The following is an 18,549-nucleotide window of genomic DNA, read 5'->3' as shown; positions in this document are numbered from 1 at the left end:
TAGAGGATATTTATTATCTCAGACTAAATTTGCTTTTGATATTGTTTTCAGGTCTGGTATTACTGATGATAAGAAAGTTGACACTCCAGAAGTTGTTAATGTTAAAATGAAGATTGATGATGGAGAACTTCTTGCAGACCCTACTCCTTACAGACAGCTTGTCGGGGCACTTTCCTATCTATCCATTACCAGACCAGATATAGCACATGCTGTTCATACAGCAAGTCAATTTCAACATGCTCCTACTTCTGTTCATATGGGAGCAGTCATGCGTATTATCAGATACATCAAGTCCTCTCTTTCACGAGGACTTTTCTTATCTTCCTCCTCTTCTCTTGATTTAATTGCATATACTGATGCTGATTGGGGAGGTGATCCCAATAACAGACACTCAACCACTGGCTTTTGTGTCTTTTTAGGGGAATCATTAATCTCGTGGAGGTGTAAAAAGCAGCAGAAGGTATCTCTCTCATCCACCGAAGCTGAATACAGAGCCATGGCAACCACGACCATGGAAGTAGTTTGGCTCCGACGACTGCTTGCTGACATGGGAGTTGAAGCAACAAAGGCTTCACAAATGTGTTGTGACAACAAAAGTGCGATCTACATTGCCAGTAACAGAACATTCCACGAACGCACCAAACACATCGAAATGGATTGTCACTACGTCAGAGAGGAATATCTACACGGGATAATTGATCTGCCATATGTCACTTCAGAATATCAGTTAGCAGACCTCTTTACAAAGCCTCTCGCTGCTCCCCGATTTCACTTTCTCTTAGACAAACTTTCGCTCATTGTACCGTAAGTTTGAGGAGGAGTGTTAAAATGTAAAACTGTACATATATGTATATATAATAATATTATATTATTATATATATATATAAATACATTTTTAATTTCTTTCTTTTCTGTATTTTTTTTCCTTTATTTTTATTTTTTGTCTTTATGTCATCTAGTTCAGTTTGAACTAGAATGACTGTTGCTAGTCAAGTCCTGTCCAGACTTGACTAGCAATAGAGCTGTTGGACTGACACAGTCCAACAGCTCTTAATAGAGCTGTTGGACTGACACATTCCAACAGCTCTAAATAGAGCTGTTGGACTGTGCCCAACAACTCTATTGAGTCCTCTTTCAGCTGTGTATATAAAGGGGTGCAGCCCCTCTTGTATTTCACTCCAATGCTTCTTAAGCAATTGGTTTTTCATATCAATAAAGAATACATTTTTATTTTTATTTTGTTTCCAGTTATACCCTTTTTAAGGGTTATGCTTTAGTGTCATTCTTGACACTTGCTCTTGTTAATCAAAGCTCGTGTTTCGAAGATCCCCATTTCATTTCAGAATCGATCTCGGTTGTTTCTACGTTTCATGCCTTATGCGTACCCATAATGGCCAGCTCATAATGAGAACAAGATATAACTTACACACATGATTATGAGATATGTGTGCTGTGACGTGAATTGATTGCTGGTTAGCTCGGTAGTTTGGTACGCTACTCGTTGAGCTATACACGCCTATCGAGGCGTTACTTTAATTGGTTAAATTGCTTACGCAGTTCTTTGCTAAGTAATAACAAGCTTCTCATACAAGTCAATTGTTTATAATACTAGCATTATGCGAGTCGTTACATATTGTGATATAACTGTTGTCGTATGATTGTTTATCATGTGTAGCTTATAAATTGCTTGTGATGCAATAGCTTATGCCTTACGATTTAACTAGTTACTTGTCGATGGACTGAACCATCTAATGGTAATTGTATGTATTGCGAGCATTGTTATGAATGCTTGTCTTATGCAGTTGCTTTGTTTGTCTGTTGGATAGAGTTAGTCACTCTTCACCTATAGTATCAGTTGAATCGCTATAATTGCTTGTTTAGCACTATGGTCCTTACTGCTCTTGTATTTAGCTGTTTGCTTTACTAGAGTTTTGCTTACTCCACAATACGTTTGGTCAGATCTGCTAGTCTTGCTTTTCCTGCTTGATCTAGCGAATGACTTGCTTATTGCAGCATTTGTACCTTCTTGTCTTTTGCACCCCTACTAGTTTATTGTGAGACTGACCCATTTCATGGGCAGGTGGTGATCAGGTTGATACAACTTGCGATGACACGATGACGTGATGAGTTCAAGGCGAGACCCTTTCCCTGACGTTACGCTCCTAAGGATATTTTGGTAAATATAGTATAGAGTTTATTTGAAAGCATCTCTTTTGATTAAAACTTTGGATTACTAAAACTGTATTACCAAAACTTTGTTCTTCTTTTCATTTCAATAAAATATATATTCGAGTTGCAAAACGGTTTGTAAAAAGAAGTTTGTGCTGTAATGCGCTCAAGGTCTAGGAACTTGCTATTTCAAACATGATTTTTCGCTGAACTTCTGTTTCAAACTCTGATAAGTAATCGATTTCAAAGCTTTCAACATTTTTCATAAAAGGTTTCAAGTCCAGGATTTTGGAGCGTTACAGCAGATCCATGGACAAAATGCACATTCCTTACTTGGAAACACACACAGTGATGCTGAAACATACTTATCCACAATATTTTTTTGCCTATGCATGTGGATCAGTTGAAGTTGCTTGAACCTATTCTATTGTGATAGCTCATCAGTAGATCATACCAACTTAAGCATAGGATTTTGGGTCTTGATGGGTGTCACTCCACAGCTTGGCTATCAAAAGAAAAGTGTATACACTGGAGTCTATTCTACAAGTTACATTTGGGGAGTTAATCTCTTTCTGTATAAAATTATCAAACACCCGTGGTAGTGACAGTTAATTCATCACGTACCAAGTCATTTTGTATTTGTTTGAGGTATGAATTTGTTGTAGCACTTGTTAATGTCCTGAAAGATAACAGTTTTCATACATACACATGTACATACATATTCATGTGTATATATGTATGTAGGTATGCATTATGCACATGCACACTGAGGGACTTTTTAGGCTTTATTTTCTGTAAAAGCAACTCAATCAATAGAAATTTGTTTGCCAAAATGATGTCAAATGAGTATCAAGTCAATAACATCCAACAGCAAAGCTTCAAAATTTCATGTATAATGACTAATAGTACCAAAGGGAAGTGATAATCAGCAGCCTAAAACAAGGTGAAAGTTCAACTGGCATCTCACTGCTTATAAAAGCACAGTTTTACAATTTAAATTTTTCACATGTACCTTTCCAAAGGAGTTTTTGCCCATATATGTGGATTGACTGAAGTTGCTTGTGGCCTCTTCTAGCTCCGCTACTGTAAACTGTCTGTAAATTGGCAAACCTTGTGTCCCCAACTTCATTGTTTGAATATATCCTGACAATGACAAAGTGAGCCAAGGGATTAGTATGCTTAATGCTTCCAACAAAAGGGAAAAAAACAACATATGGTAGAATTGCTACAAGAATGAGTAATCCTTAGTAATTCATCCTCTAGTGATGCCATACAATGTCAAAAATCAGGAAAGATATTGTAGTTGACTCTCGTGTAGGAAATTTTTGCCACACAGCTAACACCTCCTATCATCTATCCATTGTGCAACCAGCGTCATCTAAGGAACCTCCATTGTGGAATGGGTTACCCATTTGGCTCATTTTATCTTATTTATACCTTTGGTTTGTGTTCTCGATCTATAAGTTTATATATTATCATTGATAAAATTGGAAAATTTCACATACATATTATGTCCATGAATTCCCTCTTTTTTATTATTTTACACTCAATGTTAGGAACCTTATGCTTTCATTCCTAAATGTGTATATTCTATCAACTTTGATGACGAAACTTGCAGATATGTTTGGAGTTCTTAAGAGAAATTTTCCAAATTTACCAATGCACTTTTAAATTTCTTCACTAACCGTATCCAGTTTAACACAAAGTTCTAAAATCATATTTTGGGAAGAAAAAGACAACTTTTTTGCAAACTGTCCCAAAAAATACCATTGTACAACTAGAATATGATCTAACTTTTCCCTTTTCTCGAGTTAAAAGTAAAGTTTCACTAGAAACAGAAAAGCGTATCCAGATGTAAATAATGGTCTTAACGCATTAAAACTCTTATTATTATGCCCTTTCCAAATCAGCTGGAAACAAGCCACAAAGACCAAACCTGTCCCAGAATTAACCCTAATCCAAGTGTGCATTCCCAATATGGTTTATCACTACTTGCTACAAGAAAAGGCAAACTTGTTCTTGTCAGAAATATCAACCTGCAAGAGTTAAAGATGAGGTAAAGAGAGAAGAGAGAAGTCGGCGGCAATAGAGTTTTCCCTTTTCTCTTGTTATTTATAAGTGTGGTACAGGGTATAACATTACACAACTAATAAAATTAAATTACAAACATGTCACCGCCCATGCATCCCGAGGTGGATCCTTGAAATGTGGTGCGGGTCGGATCCATGATCCAAACTAACAGCCTCCCTCAAGTTGAGTATGGTCTTTGATCATGCTCAACTTGTCTTTGAGTGCCCAAAACTGATGAGTGGATAATCCCTTGGTAAAGATGTCAGCAACTTGCATATCTGACCGAACATATGCATGTTCAATTTCTTTTTCTTCCACCTTTTGTCTAACAAAGTGTTGATCGATCTCGATGTGCTTCGTGCGACAATGAAGGATGGGATTGAAGGCAATATTAATAGCACTCTGATTATCGCAAAGAAGCATAGAGGACGAGATCGGTTCTTGTAATTCTTGCAGTAGGTGTCTCACCCATGTAACATCGGTTGTTCCTGCTGCCATTGCACGATACTCGGCTTCAGTACTAGATCGCGCCACTGCCTTTTGCTTCTTGCTACTCTATGTTACAATATTATTGTCGATAAGAATGCAATACCCCGAAACTGATCTGCGCTCGTCAGGATCACCATCCCAGTCCGCGTCTGTGTAGGTGAATAGTCGATGCCCTGTTGTGTCCCTGGTATACATCAAGCCATCTCCAATCGTACCCTTTAAATACCGAAGGATCCTTTTTACTCCTTCCATATGTACATCTGTAGGAGCATGTATAAACTGTGAAGCCTGATTGACAGAGTATGCTATGTCAGGCCTAGTGAATGTTAAGTATTGTAACATCCCTACAACTCGACGATACAAAGTAGGATCATGATAAGTAGTGCCTTCTTTAGCACTTAGCTTATGATTTAGAAGGCAAGGTGTGCTAATTGGTTTACAATTCTCCATCCCTGTAGCAAGTAAAATATCAATAGTGTAGTCTCATGTCGACTATCAACTTCCACACCCAAAAAATATCGCAAGGGACCCAAGTCTTTCATCTTGAATTTAGCCATCAGCATAGACTTAACCCAAGATATGTGATCCTCATCACTCCCGGTAATAATGATGTCATCAACATATATAAGCACCCAAACAATAGCTGAATCACTTTTGAATATGAACAATGAATGGTCTAGAACACTTTTAGTGAACCCATGATGCTGGATCTCCGTGGAAAAACTTTCAAACCAAGATCGAGAGGCTTGTTTCAAGCCATAAAGAGAGTGTCGAAGTTTACATACCCAATTTGATGAATCATACATGCTATAAGGCGGCTGCTCCATGTAAACTTCTTCCTTTAGTTCACCATGCAGAAAAGCATTTTTAACATCAAGTTGACTGAGTGACCATCCATGTTGTAACGCCAATGCAATGATAATCCTGACTGTGCCCAATTTTACTATTGGGCTGAACGTTTCATCGTAGTCCTGCCCATATTGCTGTGTGAAGCCTCGTGCAACCAGACGAGCCTTATAGCGCTCAACACTGCCATCCGGTTTGTGCTTGATCTTGTACACCCATTTGAATCCTACAACATTCTTGTTATCTGGCCTTGGTACAATTTCCCATGTATTGCATTCATGCAATGTTTCCATTTCCTCATTCATCGCCTCTACCCAAGCACGGGAATGTACAGCCTCATGAAAAAAGGAGGGTTCTGTTTCTTTGGACACTCTAGTTAGAAATGTTTGAAAATCCAAAGAGAAATTGTTATAACTTACCCAGCGATCTATAGGATGTTTAATCCGAGTGGAACATCGTAGAGGAGTCTCATCATTGACTGGATGAACTCTATGAGAATAAACAAGACCAAAAAAACGTGAGGATGTTGTTGTAGGAGGAATGTCTTCCATATGCGGTTCCACATCGAAAGTATAAGGTTCATTGTCTGTCGATAAAGATGAATCTTCATAAGACAACGAGTCATATAAAAGTGAGTCACTGAGCCAAGGATCATAACTATCCTGTGTATCTATGGAAGATGAACCCAGAGTGTCAAAATTTTCATCATCAAAAACAACATTTCTATATACCCGAATTTTGCCTGTATGAGGATCATAACACCTGTATCCCTTATAGTCATCTGCATATCCAAGAAACTTGCACTGTACAACTCTGTCTTGAAACTTATTTCTCAATGAATGATCAATATGAACATAACATACACAACCAAAAGGATGTAGTTCTTCATATGATGGATGACAATTATAAAGAACAAGATACGGAGAATTATCTTCAAGGATGGTCATGGGCAACCTGTTAATAACGTAAACAGCTGTATAGAAAGCCTCTGTCCAAAGAGAGAAAGGAATACCCACAGTGTGCATCATGCTCAAGGCTGTCTCAATCGTGAACAGCGTGATCATCTTCAGATCGTGATAAAGGTTCTTCATCGTGAACAGCAACCCAGCGTAACACCCTCGTGAACAGCAAACCCCAGCGTGACATCTTCTCTTTTCTTCTGAATCTAAAAATTCCATCTTCTGAAATTTGGTACCTTTTTTCCTTTTCCTTTCAGCGTGCTCATCCTTCTTCTCTTTTCTTCTCGTTCATTGGTATTTGTTTACCTTCTTCTTCATTCCATTTTTTTTTTCTCTCAATATCAACGACTGTTTTTCCAGACCTGTGTTGGTTCCATCTTTTCCTAAACACCAACGACTCTTTTATTGTTGTTTTAGTGTTCTTTGTGCAACACTTTTGGTAGTACAGGTATATGCCTTATTCAAGGTTTACTGATTGATTAAGTGTTCTCAAAATCTGTTTTATTTTCTTCCCATTCATCTTGTTTGCTTATTCATCGTTTCACTGCTATGGACTTCTCTTTGTCATCCGGTCCCTCTGCCAATTTCTTGAGTCAGCTCGTTACTGAAAAACTTACTCATTCTAATTTTTTGACCTGGAAGAGGCAAATCCTTCCTTTTATACGGAGTCAGGATCTCGATGAACATTTGGGTGGTTTAGTTCCTATACCACCACGGCTTATTTTGCAGGAAACCAAAGATGAGAAGGGTGACACAATTACCATTTCTATTAAGAATCCAGAGTATACAGCTTGGAGGAAGCGGGATCAGTCTTTGGTTGCTTATATTACGTCAACACTCTCTCAAGAAGTGTTGGTTACTCTTTCAGATGATTGCACTGCAGCAGATCTGTGGAGTAAGTTGTCTCAGACATACTCTCAGATATCAGAAGCCCGAGTTATGTACTTAAAACATGAATTTCAAAGTTTGAAGAAAGGCTCCATGACAGTCATGGAATACATAGGCCGCTTGAAGAGTATTACTGATCAATTGGCTGTTGTTGGAAGTGTTGTTGCAGATAAAGATAAAGTTCAACAACTTCTCAATGGATTGGGTCCTGATTTTGACATGTTTACCACAGCTTTATCCTGCCTTCCTCACTTGTCCACTTTTGACGACCTCCAAGCGAAACTTCTCCAGCATGAGATGATTATGAAGCAAAGGGCAGAAGGAAATGAATCAGCTCGTCCTCATTCAGTTTTGGCCATGGACACTTATGTAGGTTTTGGACGAGGGAATGGAGGGCATCAAGGAGGCAGAGGCCGCGGACGTTTCGGGCAGGGAGGACGTGGTATTTTGCCTACACCTAATATTTCAGGGGCTTTTAATACAGGGAATCAGAGGAGAGTGCCCACTTGTTTCTTATGTAACAAAAGAGGACATGTGAAAGCTGATTGTTGGTTCAATCTACAGAATAGAGGAAAAATAAACAAAATTGAGAATAAATCAGCTACTGTTGTGGACACAAAACTGCCATCCACAGATGTGCAACAACTTTTGTTATCAGCATTGTCACAGATGTCGATCAAGCAAAATGAACAAGGTGAATGGTATGTTGATTCAGGTGCCGCCACACATGTTACGGGTAATGCAGGTAAGTTATCTCACTTATTGCCTTATTTTGAAAAAGGTAGTATAGTTACGGGAGATGGAACTTATCACTCCATTAGTCATACTGGAAATGCACATATCCCTATGTCAAAGTCCTCACTTCACTTGACCAATGTCCTTCTTGCTCCTAATATTAAAAAGAGCATTGTTTCTGTAGCTAAACTTGTTGACGATATGAATTCTTCCGTCGAATTTACTCCCTCTTCTGTTTATGTTAAGGATCTACGAACGAAGGAGACGTTCGCTAAAGGGGAGCGACAAGGAAACATGTACGTCTTCAAGGAGATTCCTTCAGTGTCTTCACCCTCAGTACCAGTCCTCCAGTTGAAGTCGTCCAAGCGTTCTTCAGTGTCTTCGCCTTCAGAGTCTTTGTTTTTTCCTTCATTGAAAGTTTTTAATTCATCTCATTGTAATAAGCCAGATATTTGGCATAGTCGTTTAGGACATTGTAGTCGAGGTTTCGTTGAAAATCTTGTATCTGATGGTCTCCTTCCAGAATCTAGTTTATGTTCATTTTCTGATAATAATAATAAATGTTCTTCATGTGAACTCTACAAAAGCCATGTCCTTCCTTTTCATATTATAAATAAAAGAGCTTCAAAGCCATTTGAGATTATTTTTTCCGATGTTTGGGGACCTGCACCTATTCCTTCTCTTTCTGGTAGTCGCTACTATGTTGTCTTTATTGATTCCTATTCCCGTTATACTTGGATATAGTTCTTAAAACACAAGTATGAAGTTTTTCAAATATTTCGGGAGTTTCATTCGATGGTCAAAACAAAGTTTGCTTGTGATATTGTGCATTTACAATGTGATGGTGGAGGAGAGTATTCATCGAACGAGTGTATTGCCTTTCTTCGGGAAAAAGGAATAAGTCGACAGGTTTCTTGCCCTCATACTCCTCAACAAAATGGGGTTGCGGAGAGGAAACACAGGCATATTGTCGAGAGCACGATGAGCATGTTACATGATAGCAATGTGCTCGTTAGTCTCTGGACAGAAGTTTTTCACACATTTGTTCATATCATAAATCGTCTTCCTATGGCACTTTTGGATCGGAAATCTCCCTATTATACTTTATTTGGGCAACATCCCTCTTACGATGAGCTGCGTGTTTTTGGTTGTGTATGTTATGTACATATTGATTCATCTCTGCGAAATAAGTTTCAGGATAAGGCTATCAAGTGCAGATTTGTTGGGTATGCAGATGAATACAAAGGTTATCGATGCTATGACCCTACTACAAAACGCATTAGGACCTCCAGAAATGTTGTTTTTGATGAACAAAATTTTCAGGTCAATGAACCTGCAGTGTTGCCACCTCGAGAATTAGAAGTATATGATCCATGGATGAGCGCAGACCTCTTTGTTAATACAGGAGAAACATGTCAAACAAATTGCTCTTCCTTTGGCTTGAGTAGGGAATTGAATGACTCACAAATGCATGTTGAATTATCTCCAGTTGAGCCACCCCCAGTAGAACGTTTCTCTGGACAGATATACACTAGACAGAGCAAAAATACAGAGCCGAGGAATGTGGAGGAAAGCATCGCCAATGATTCGGCTCAAAGGCCGTCACGCATTAAGCATCCTATTCAACGATGGGTGAGTTATGAGACCTTCTCCCTTGATTTCCAGTTGTTTATGTCTCAGCTCACAAAACAGAATGAACCCACTTGTTTTAATCAAGCTCTTCAATCTCATCATTGGACTGAAGCTATGAATGAAGAAATGGAAGCTCTTCATGAATGCCAGACTTGGGAAATAGTCCCTCGGCCAGAAGGAAAGAATGTAGTTGGCTCAAAATGGGTTTATAAAATAAAATATAAGCCTGAAGGAAGTATTGACAGATATAAGGCGCGACTTGTTGCTCGAGGATTCACACAACAATATGGTGAAGACTACGACGAAACTTTTAGTCTCGTAGTCAAAATGGGTATTATTCGTATTATCATATCCCTAGCAGTCGATCAAGGTTGGAGCCTTAGCCAGATGGATGTTAAAAATGCATTTTTGCATGGAACTTTAAAGGAAGATGTATATATGGAGCAACCACCTGGTTATGCCGAGAAGGATCCTATTGCCTGGGTGTGCAAACTAAGGAAATCTCTGTATGGGTTAAAACAGGCGTCTCGTTCCTGGTTTGAAAGTTTCTCTATGCAGATTCAGAGTTATGGTTTTAGAAGATGCTCTCTGGATCACTCTCTCTTTATTTACCAAAAGGCGGATATTGTTATACTTCTTCTTATATATGTTGATGACATTGTGATCACTAGGAGCTCAGATAGTCATATGCAAGACGTGAAACAGTTTTTAATGAAAACTTTCAAGATGAAAGATTTAGGGGAGTTGCGGTACTTTCTTGGTGTGAAAGTTGACAGACAACAAGATACATTGACACTCATGCAACAAAAATACACTCTTGATCTTCTGGAAAGAGCCGGGATGACGAATTGCAAACCAGTCAGCACTCCTAGTGTATTACATCAAAGGCTGAGCTCTGAAGATGGTCATCTTTGTGTCAACCCTACAACGTATAGAAGTCTCGTGGGGATGTTACAGTACTTGACCTTTACCAGACCTGATATAGTTTATGCTGTCAATCAGGTATCCCAGTTTATGCATGCTCCAACGGAGGGTCATATGGAAGCTGTGAAGCGCATTCTACGCTATTTAAAAGGAACTATAGGAGACGGACTTGTTTATCGCAAGAACGATAATCTGCATAGAGGACATGCACTCATCACTTATACAGACGCAGATTGGGCAGGGGATCCAGATGAGAGACGATCTGTCTCTGGATACTGTGTTTATATTGGGCACAATTTAGTGTCCTGGAGCAGCAGAAAACAAAAGGCAGTGGCACGATCGAGTACAGAGGCTGAATACAGATCGATGGCTGCAGGCACGGCAGAGGACACATGGATTAGACACTTATTGAGTGATCTTGGGGAGACAATTATTCGATCATTTCTTTTATGTGACAATCAAAGCGTAATAAACATTGCATGTAATCCTATCCAGCATAACAGAACGAAGCACATTGAGATTGATCAACATTTCATACGGCAGAAAGTCGAGATGAAGGAGATAGAACTACGTCATGTTCGAACAAAAGATCAAGTGGCAGACCTATTTACCAAGGGATTAACAGGACGTCAATTTTGGCTATTGAAGAGCAAGTTGTACATGCTCCAAAATCACGTACAACTTGAGGAAGGGTGTTAGAATACAGCATTGCATATGCGTATGGATCTAGATCCAGATCCATACACATATTATATGTACACATGTTAAATAGGATTTCATTAATGGCATTATTGTAATATGTATATGTTTTTATTTTATAATGCTTAGGGTTTTGGAGGTCGAGCATTGTAGTGCCGCCCCAGCCTTTTGTGAATTGCTCTCTCTCTTTCTCTCTCTCTCTCTCTCCCTCTTATCTCCTGTGAACAAATCTGATACAATATGCCTGTGTTTTCTCTCAGCTACTTCATTTTGTTGAGGGGTATGAGGGCAAGAAATGTTACGTGTAATGCCATGCTCCTTCAAATATTCACTAAAATCATGGGATACGTATTCTCCCCCACCCCCATCACACTGGAAATATACAACATTGGTATTGAATTGGTTTTGGACTAGTGCATGAAACTGTTTGAACAACTTGAAAACTTCATGTTTGTTTTTCATGAAGTAAATCCAACTAAAACGTGTGTAAGAGTCAAGAAAGAGTACATAGTATCGAGATCCAGAAAGAGAGGCAGTGGGCGCAGGACCCCAAACATCTGAGCATATAATCTCAAAAGGCTTTGTTGCTCTTTTATTGATACTATGAAAAGGGAGTACATGACTTTTGCATAAGTGACAACTTGGACATTTTGACTCTAAACTGACTGCGGGTATTAAACCTTTAGAAGACAACTTGTCAAGAAAAACTTGACTACAATGACCCAAACGAAGATGCCATAAGTCTGGCTTATTAAGTTTCAAGACTCTAGATGAAGAACTATGATCTGTAGATCGACTCAAAAATGTTGGAAAGGAAGAAGCTGAAGAAGCCACGACTGCGAAAGACGACGTCTTCAAAGGCACATGAGATTCTTCAAAGACGTACATGTTCCCGCGCCGTTCACCTTTAGCGAGCGTCTTCTTGGTGTGAAGATCCTTAAGATAAACAGAAGGAGTAAATTCAACGGAAGAATTTGTTTCATCAACTAATTTTGACACAGATAGAATATTCTTTTGAATAGCAGGTGTAAGTAAGACATTTGACAAGGGTAATTGAGATTCAGGCAAAGAAAGGGAGACATTTCCAGTGTGAGAGATGGGGTGGTGAGATCCATCTCCTATAACTATAGTGCAATTTCCAGTGTAAGGAGTCAAGTGAGAAAATTTACTTGCATCAGAAGTAACATGTGTTGCTGCCCCTGAATCAATATACCATATACCTTCATCGATTTGGCGCAAGTTCATCTGATTGAAAGTAGTCATAAGGATATTTTGTACGTCCTGTGGAAGAACCTGTCCCTGAGGAGTGCGTGCAAACTGATGAGTTGCCTTCTGCCCTGGCCTACTATCTGGCCTCCCTGTTTTGTTCCGGTTCTGAGGATTGTACCAGCAATTTGCTTTAACATGTCCCCGCTTGTTGCATAGAAAACAAGTAGGAACACGACACCCTCGTGGTACACTGCCTGAACCAATACCTCCTCCACCTGGTGTAGGTAGTAATCCTCCTTTGTTCATAGGTGTTCCATTGGGACGAGGAGGAGTAAATAAGACTCCTGTTTGAATAGGCGTATGTGCCATCATCACAGGATGAGCATCATCTGACGCGTGTTCCTGATTTAAACTGACCTCATATTGCAAAAGCTTAGATTGAAGATCATCAAAGCATGGAAGAACTGAGACAACCTGGAGTATCGTGCAAAACATGCGATATTTAGGTCCAAGGCTACCTAATACCTGTTGTACCATATCCTTATCTGATACAGGACTTCCAATGGCAGCTAACTGATATGTAATCACCCTGACATCCCCCATGAACTCTGTAATAGATTTGTTTCCTTTTCGCATGGATTGGAATTGCCACTTGAGTTGCAAAGCCCGAGATTCGGAAACCTGAGAAAAGGAATGAGCTAGTCCATTCCATAACTCGGTAGCAGATTGATCATCAGAAATAGTTTGTAAAACACGATCAGAAAGTGTGGAAGTTATGTAAGCAACTAATGTCTGATCCCGTTGTACCCATATGTCATAAGCAAGATTGGTGGTTCGAAGTTGACTCACCTTCCCATCTTCACCTGTTATTTCTTGCATGATATGTGTAGGTGGGGCGGGTGATCGCCCATCTAGATGCCCATAAAGACCATGACTGCGAATAAAAGGCACAATCTGACACTTCCAAAGTAAGTAGTTATCATGGGATAACTTGTGGGTCATGAGGTGAGTAAGAAAACTAGGGTTCAACTTGGAATCCATGGATTATATGAAGAATGAGAAGCCAACTGTACTAACACTGTGTTGAGGGAAAAACAACAATGCTGTGTGCTGAAAATAATATCAGCACACACGTTACACAGAAGAATAGTGACGTGTGAACCAGAAAAATATTGAATGCCGATTGTACTAACAGTGTATTGAGGGAAAAACAACAATGTTGTGTGCTGAAAATAATATCAGCACACACGTTACATAGAGGAATAGTAACGTGCGAACCAGAAAAATATTAGAAATATTTTTGGGGAGAAAAACAAAGATTCGGCAGACTAAAACAAAATATTAAGATGTGCGTACCAGAAAAATATTGAAAATGAAAAGAATCGAAAGAGAAACTAGAATGACGTGAAAAAGAATTAAGGAAAAGAGAAAGAAATAAATCTGATTAAGGAAAAGAGACAAAAATAAATCCTACGTCCTTTAGAAGCACGTGCTGGTCCTTATAGGCCTTCTAGATGATTGATTTCCGCGCCTGTGCTCTGATACCATGTCAGAAATATCAACCTGCAAGAGTTAAAGATGAGGTAAAGAGAGAAGAGAGAGAATAGAGGAGTCGGCGGCAATAGGGTTTTCCTTTTTCTCTTGTTATTTATAAGTGTGGTACAGGGTATAACATTACACAACTAATAAAATTAAATTACAAACATGCCACCGCCCACGCATCCCGAGGTGGATCCTTGGAATGTGGTGCGGGTCGGATCCATGATCCAAACTAACAGTTCTCCTGGCCAAGCTAGCTTAAATAATCAAAAGAAAGGGATACAATAGACTATGAAGACATTAAATCTTCTAAAAAGACTCATATGTACAAACAATGTTGACATGGACAAATATGACTAACAAGGTTTTACCCTTTTTGAGATTGTGTAATCTTTTTCTAGAAAACTTATTCTGATCTCAAGTTTGCAGTTCCTGAAGATTAAGATAAGCTCTTGACTTGATCCAACAATCTGTTGGCCAGAATGAGAAAGGTTCTGCCATTCTCCTATCAAAGATCCAAAACACTGAAAACTAAAACTCACTTCATATGTATATCAAGAAGTTGCAAAATCCAATGGAATTCTCTTCTTTACATGCTCACTATGTCCTTTTTTTGTTTTTTCCAGCATTACCAACCAAATGTAGAACCTGATACATGAAGAGAGTTATTTACCAAAATATGACTCAAGGTGAGTGGACAGACTTCCAGACTGCAAAGCCACTATAAGCAAGATGGAAGAAAATAGGCTTCGCCAACCATTTAAAATTGTAGTAAATCAGGACATATTCCTACAGGAAGTTCCATAAGCAAACACAGACCCAAATGAAGAATCACATGCGAAAGAGACCATTTCCCTTTGGTTCCCTCAAGCCATGTTAAAGGAGTTCTCAATGTAATGGTTGTTAAAATGAGTGATTCAAACCTGAGATGGAAACAGCAATTGGCTATTAAAGTGAGAAGCATAGATCCTTGATGGAAACAAGGTCCCCATCTACTTGCCAAGAGCATCTGTTATTGTTTTCAATGCTTGGAGGGACATTGTATTATCCAACAATTCAAATGTTAGACATTTATTATGTCTGAAATTGAAGGTTAGCAAAAAACTTGAAACAGTGAAGCATTCTAATAATTCAATAATTATACATTGAAATTTATCTGAAAGATTGCACAAGGTAGACTTAAAAGATAACAGACCTTCCATGGCACATACTAGGTGAATCATAATTCATAACAGATACTGTCGACAAGGTTCAGTCAAAGTCAAAGGAATAGAAGAGAAACTAAAGTACAAGTAATTTCACACAGCGAACCATTTGATTGAAGAATAGTGATATGTAAGAAGAAAGAACCAAAAACGGCAGATTAGCACAAATACTGAAGACAGCAAAATGGACCTCTTATCATATCCATGTTGTGGAACAAAATTTATATTCAAATTTTCTAACCCAATTATAATACAGCAATATGCTAAAAGAGAAATAGAATGCTATTGAAATGTGGACTATACAAGGATAATCATAATAGCATAAGAAACGCATATACTGGAATGCTCCTTAGACATCCTATCAAATTGATCACAGTGAACCTCTCTGAGTTCTTCAACGAAAAGCTATGACAAAAGCAGGAATTGCACGTAAAGCTTTCACCAATTGAACTAGTATGATGGCAGTTCCTACTTATAATATCCGTTCACACTTTATAACCATTAAAATTATGAAGCATTCCTGAAACTCGTGAGATTTTCAGAATAAGCAAGGTATAGAGTATTTTGACCCATATCTATTAGAAAAAAATTTATGTGATATTAATTGAGAAGTTCCAGAAAATAGATCTGAAAACAGTAGCTTGCTTACTTGCATTAGTAAGGAGCTCAGTAGAGAAACCCGTACGAGAGTTATCTGCTACCGGCACTGGCTTCGGCAGTAAATGCTGCTCCGGTACTTTGCTCCAATACTTTCGGCATCTAGCAAAAGAGAGCACTCCAAGCAACAGTACAAGAACCACAAATCCTCCAACAACACCAATCAGTAGCCAGATTCCACCATGAGTAGAATTCTTTTCTTGATTGTTTATCCCTTCACAATATGAGAGCTTGTGTTGGTGTTGAGGATCAGTGGACAAACAATTCCCACTAAATATGACAACCCGCTTGTCCGAATGGGAACTCAGGCAAGGAGGCAGTCCTCCAGTCAATCTGTTGGATGAAAAATCAACAAATCCAAGTCTGCTGCCGCAATTGAGATTGGAAGGTAGAGACCCGCTTAGCATATTCATTGCTAAATTCAAGTAACTGATATTTGGCAATGAGAAAATAGCAGCAGGAGGTACCCCTTGAAGAAAATTGTAGGAGAGATCAAGATGCTGAAGCACTCTTAGTTCACCAAACTGTCTTGGAATCTCACCAGAGAAGGAATTTTTGCTAAGTAACACAGTAACTAGTGATGTTGGCAATGCAGGTATGCTGGAATCCAATTTGTTATCCCTAAAGTCCAACACTTGAAGCGTAGCCAGTCTACCAAGATCAGGCAGGCCGCCCGAGAGACTGTTTCCTGACAACGCGAGAACTGTGAGAGTCTTAACTGAAGCTATCGATCTCGGTGTCGGACCATTGAACCGATTGTTCTTCATGCTCAAGACTGTCAAATTGGCAAACATGTTGAACCAATCCGGCAGTGTGCCATTGAAGAAATTGTTGTCCATTATCAAGCTCTGAAGATTTCCCATGGAGGAAATCTTGTCAGGAAGAGGCCCGTACAGGAAATTTGAACTTAAATCAACAGATTGAAGTGAATCCAACCTATGAATCTTATCAGGGAGTGGGCCCCACATCCCCATGGAGACCAAGCTAATAGCCTTTAAGCTTGTGAGCCTGGAGAGTGTGGTAACAAAGGAATCCATGGAGAAGTCACTTGATAGCGTTTGAGCAGAATTGATTGGAATTCCCTCAAAGTCACCAACCTTAGAGGGCTTGTCACCAACTATTTTCAGCTCAACAACAGAGTCCCTATTGCACACAATGCTCATCCCTGGTGAAGATGGGAGGCTACAGAGGTCCCCACTGCTATTCCATGCATCCATTGCCTTTGGGTACTGGAGATGCTTCCTCAGTTGCTGCAGAACCTCTGTCTGAGAAGCCTGTAGCTGTTGGGTACCAGGCAGTAACAGGGCCCAAGAGAGAACCAACAAGAGTACACCAGTAAGACTTTCCATGACCAGAAACCTATACTCCAACCATCTTCATGTTCAAAATTGGTCTTCTCATGCAAGAAGCCAAAGCAGTTAAGATTTCTGAGAAACTAACAGATACCCAAGAAAGAAAATGCAGAGAAGAAGAAATGATGTGATGAGAAACCAGAGATATTCTTAGTGTTTTCTGAAGTGAGTATTGAGAGAAACCTCGTTAATAAGCAAGCTCATTAGATGAAAAGCAAGAAAGGCGCATAAAATTTGCGTTTTCTGAAGTGGGTACTGAGAGAAATCAGGTTTTGAGGAACAAGCAAGCCTGCAAGATGAAAACAAAGGGAAGTATAGAGAAATTTGTCATGGATCAAGATCTATGGCACTAAAAGTCTTGAGTCGAAAGCAGACATTGGAGCAGAGGAAACAAATGGGGCGATTGCTAGACCAACCCAATTAGGAAGAACTAGAGAGAGCACATGGTCGTCATTGATGGGAAGTGCAGTCAGAAGACGAGTTGTACAAGTGCATTAATGGTGGTTGGTGATCAGAGAGAGAGAGAGAGAAAGAGAGAGAGCTCCTGGTGACTGTAGTAGGCAAAGCAAAGGATTGAGGAAGACTAGAAGAGTGAGCAATGAGAAGAGAGTGGGGACAAGGAAAGGAAACAATGTTGGAGGTTGGAGGCTGAAATGGTGAGCTGCATCAGTGCCCCATTTACCTTTCACAATTACAGAAGCACCATTCTGCCCTTTTGAACGTTGGGCAAATGGGTTTGAACGTTTCCGAACAACATTACAGAAAAAAAAAATTAATTTTCTTCTTAGGAGTCAAAAGTCTCCGCTGGAAATCCTTTGTAACTCCCTTCTTTACCGTTTGGCTCTTTTGAAACCCCTTGCGAGAAGGACTTTGCACATGGTTGATGTCATTGTCATTTTTGAATTCTCTTAAAAGCCAAAACAAGTCTAAAAACATTTGACATGATGAAGATTGAACTTTTTAAAAGGATTGACGCTTATGCATTTGCTTAAGGTGGTGTAAATGAAAACTTGGTAATCAGTTAACATTAGTTATACCATATACCCTATCGTTGTACCCACCTGAGAGAGCAGATAATGGTCTTCTTGAAGAATTCCGGGGATCCAGTGGCCATAAGATGGAAATATTTGCTTACATGGGACCTTCCATGGATAGGTAAAATTTGATATGTAGCCT

At 39.2% G+C, this 18,549-nt stretch overlaps 1 protein-coding gene across 1 annotated transcript in view; it reads right to left on the bottom strand.

Moving 5' to 3' along the window:
* The window catches only part of LOC149842948 (Leucine-rich repeat protein kinase family protein), a 54,082-nt gene extending 36,025 nt beyond the window's left edge, over positions 1–18,057 (bottom strand). Inside the window, 2 exon segments of the mRNA XM_090000775.1 lie at positions 3,182–3,312; positions 16,014–18,057. Of these exon segments, the coding sequence (XP_089856901.1) occupies positions 3,182–3,312; positions 16,014–17,370 (1,488 nt within the window). The 5' untranslated portion in view covers positions 17,371–18,057.
* Between the last annotated feature and the right edge of the window lie 492 nt (positions 18,058–18,549).

The sequence above is a fragment of the Nuphar pumila genome, chromosome 3 (genome assembly GCF_984573655.1).
Source record: "Nuphar pumila chromosome 3, dmNupPumi1.hap1.1, whole genome shotgun sequence".
In the NCBI taxonomy this organism is placed as follows: Eukaryota; Viridiplantae; Streptophyta; class Magnoliopsida; order Nymphaeales; family Nymphaeaceae; genus Nuphar; species Nuphar pumila.
The sequence above is the reverse complement of the archived record's forward strand: the minus strand, read 5'-3'. Positions and strand labels throughout refer to the sequence as shown.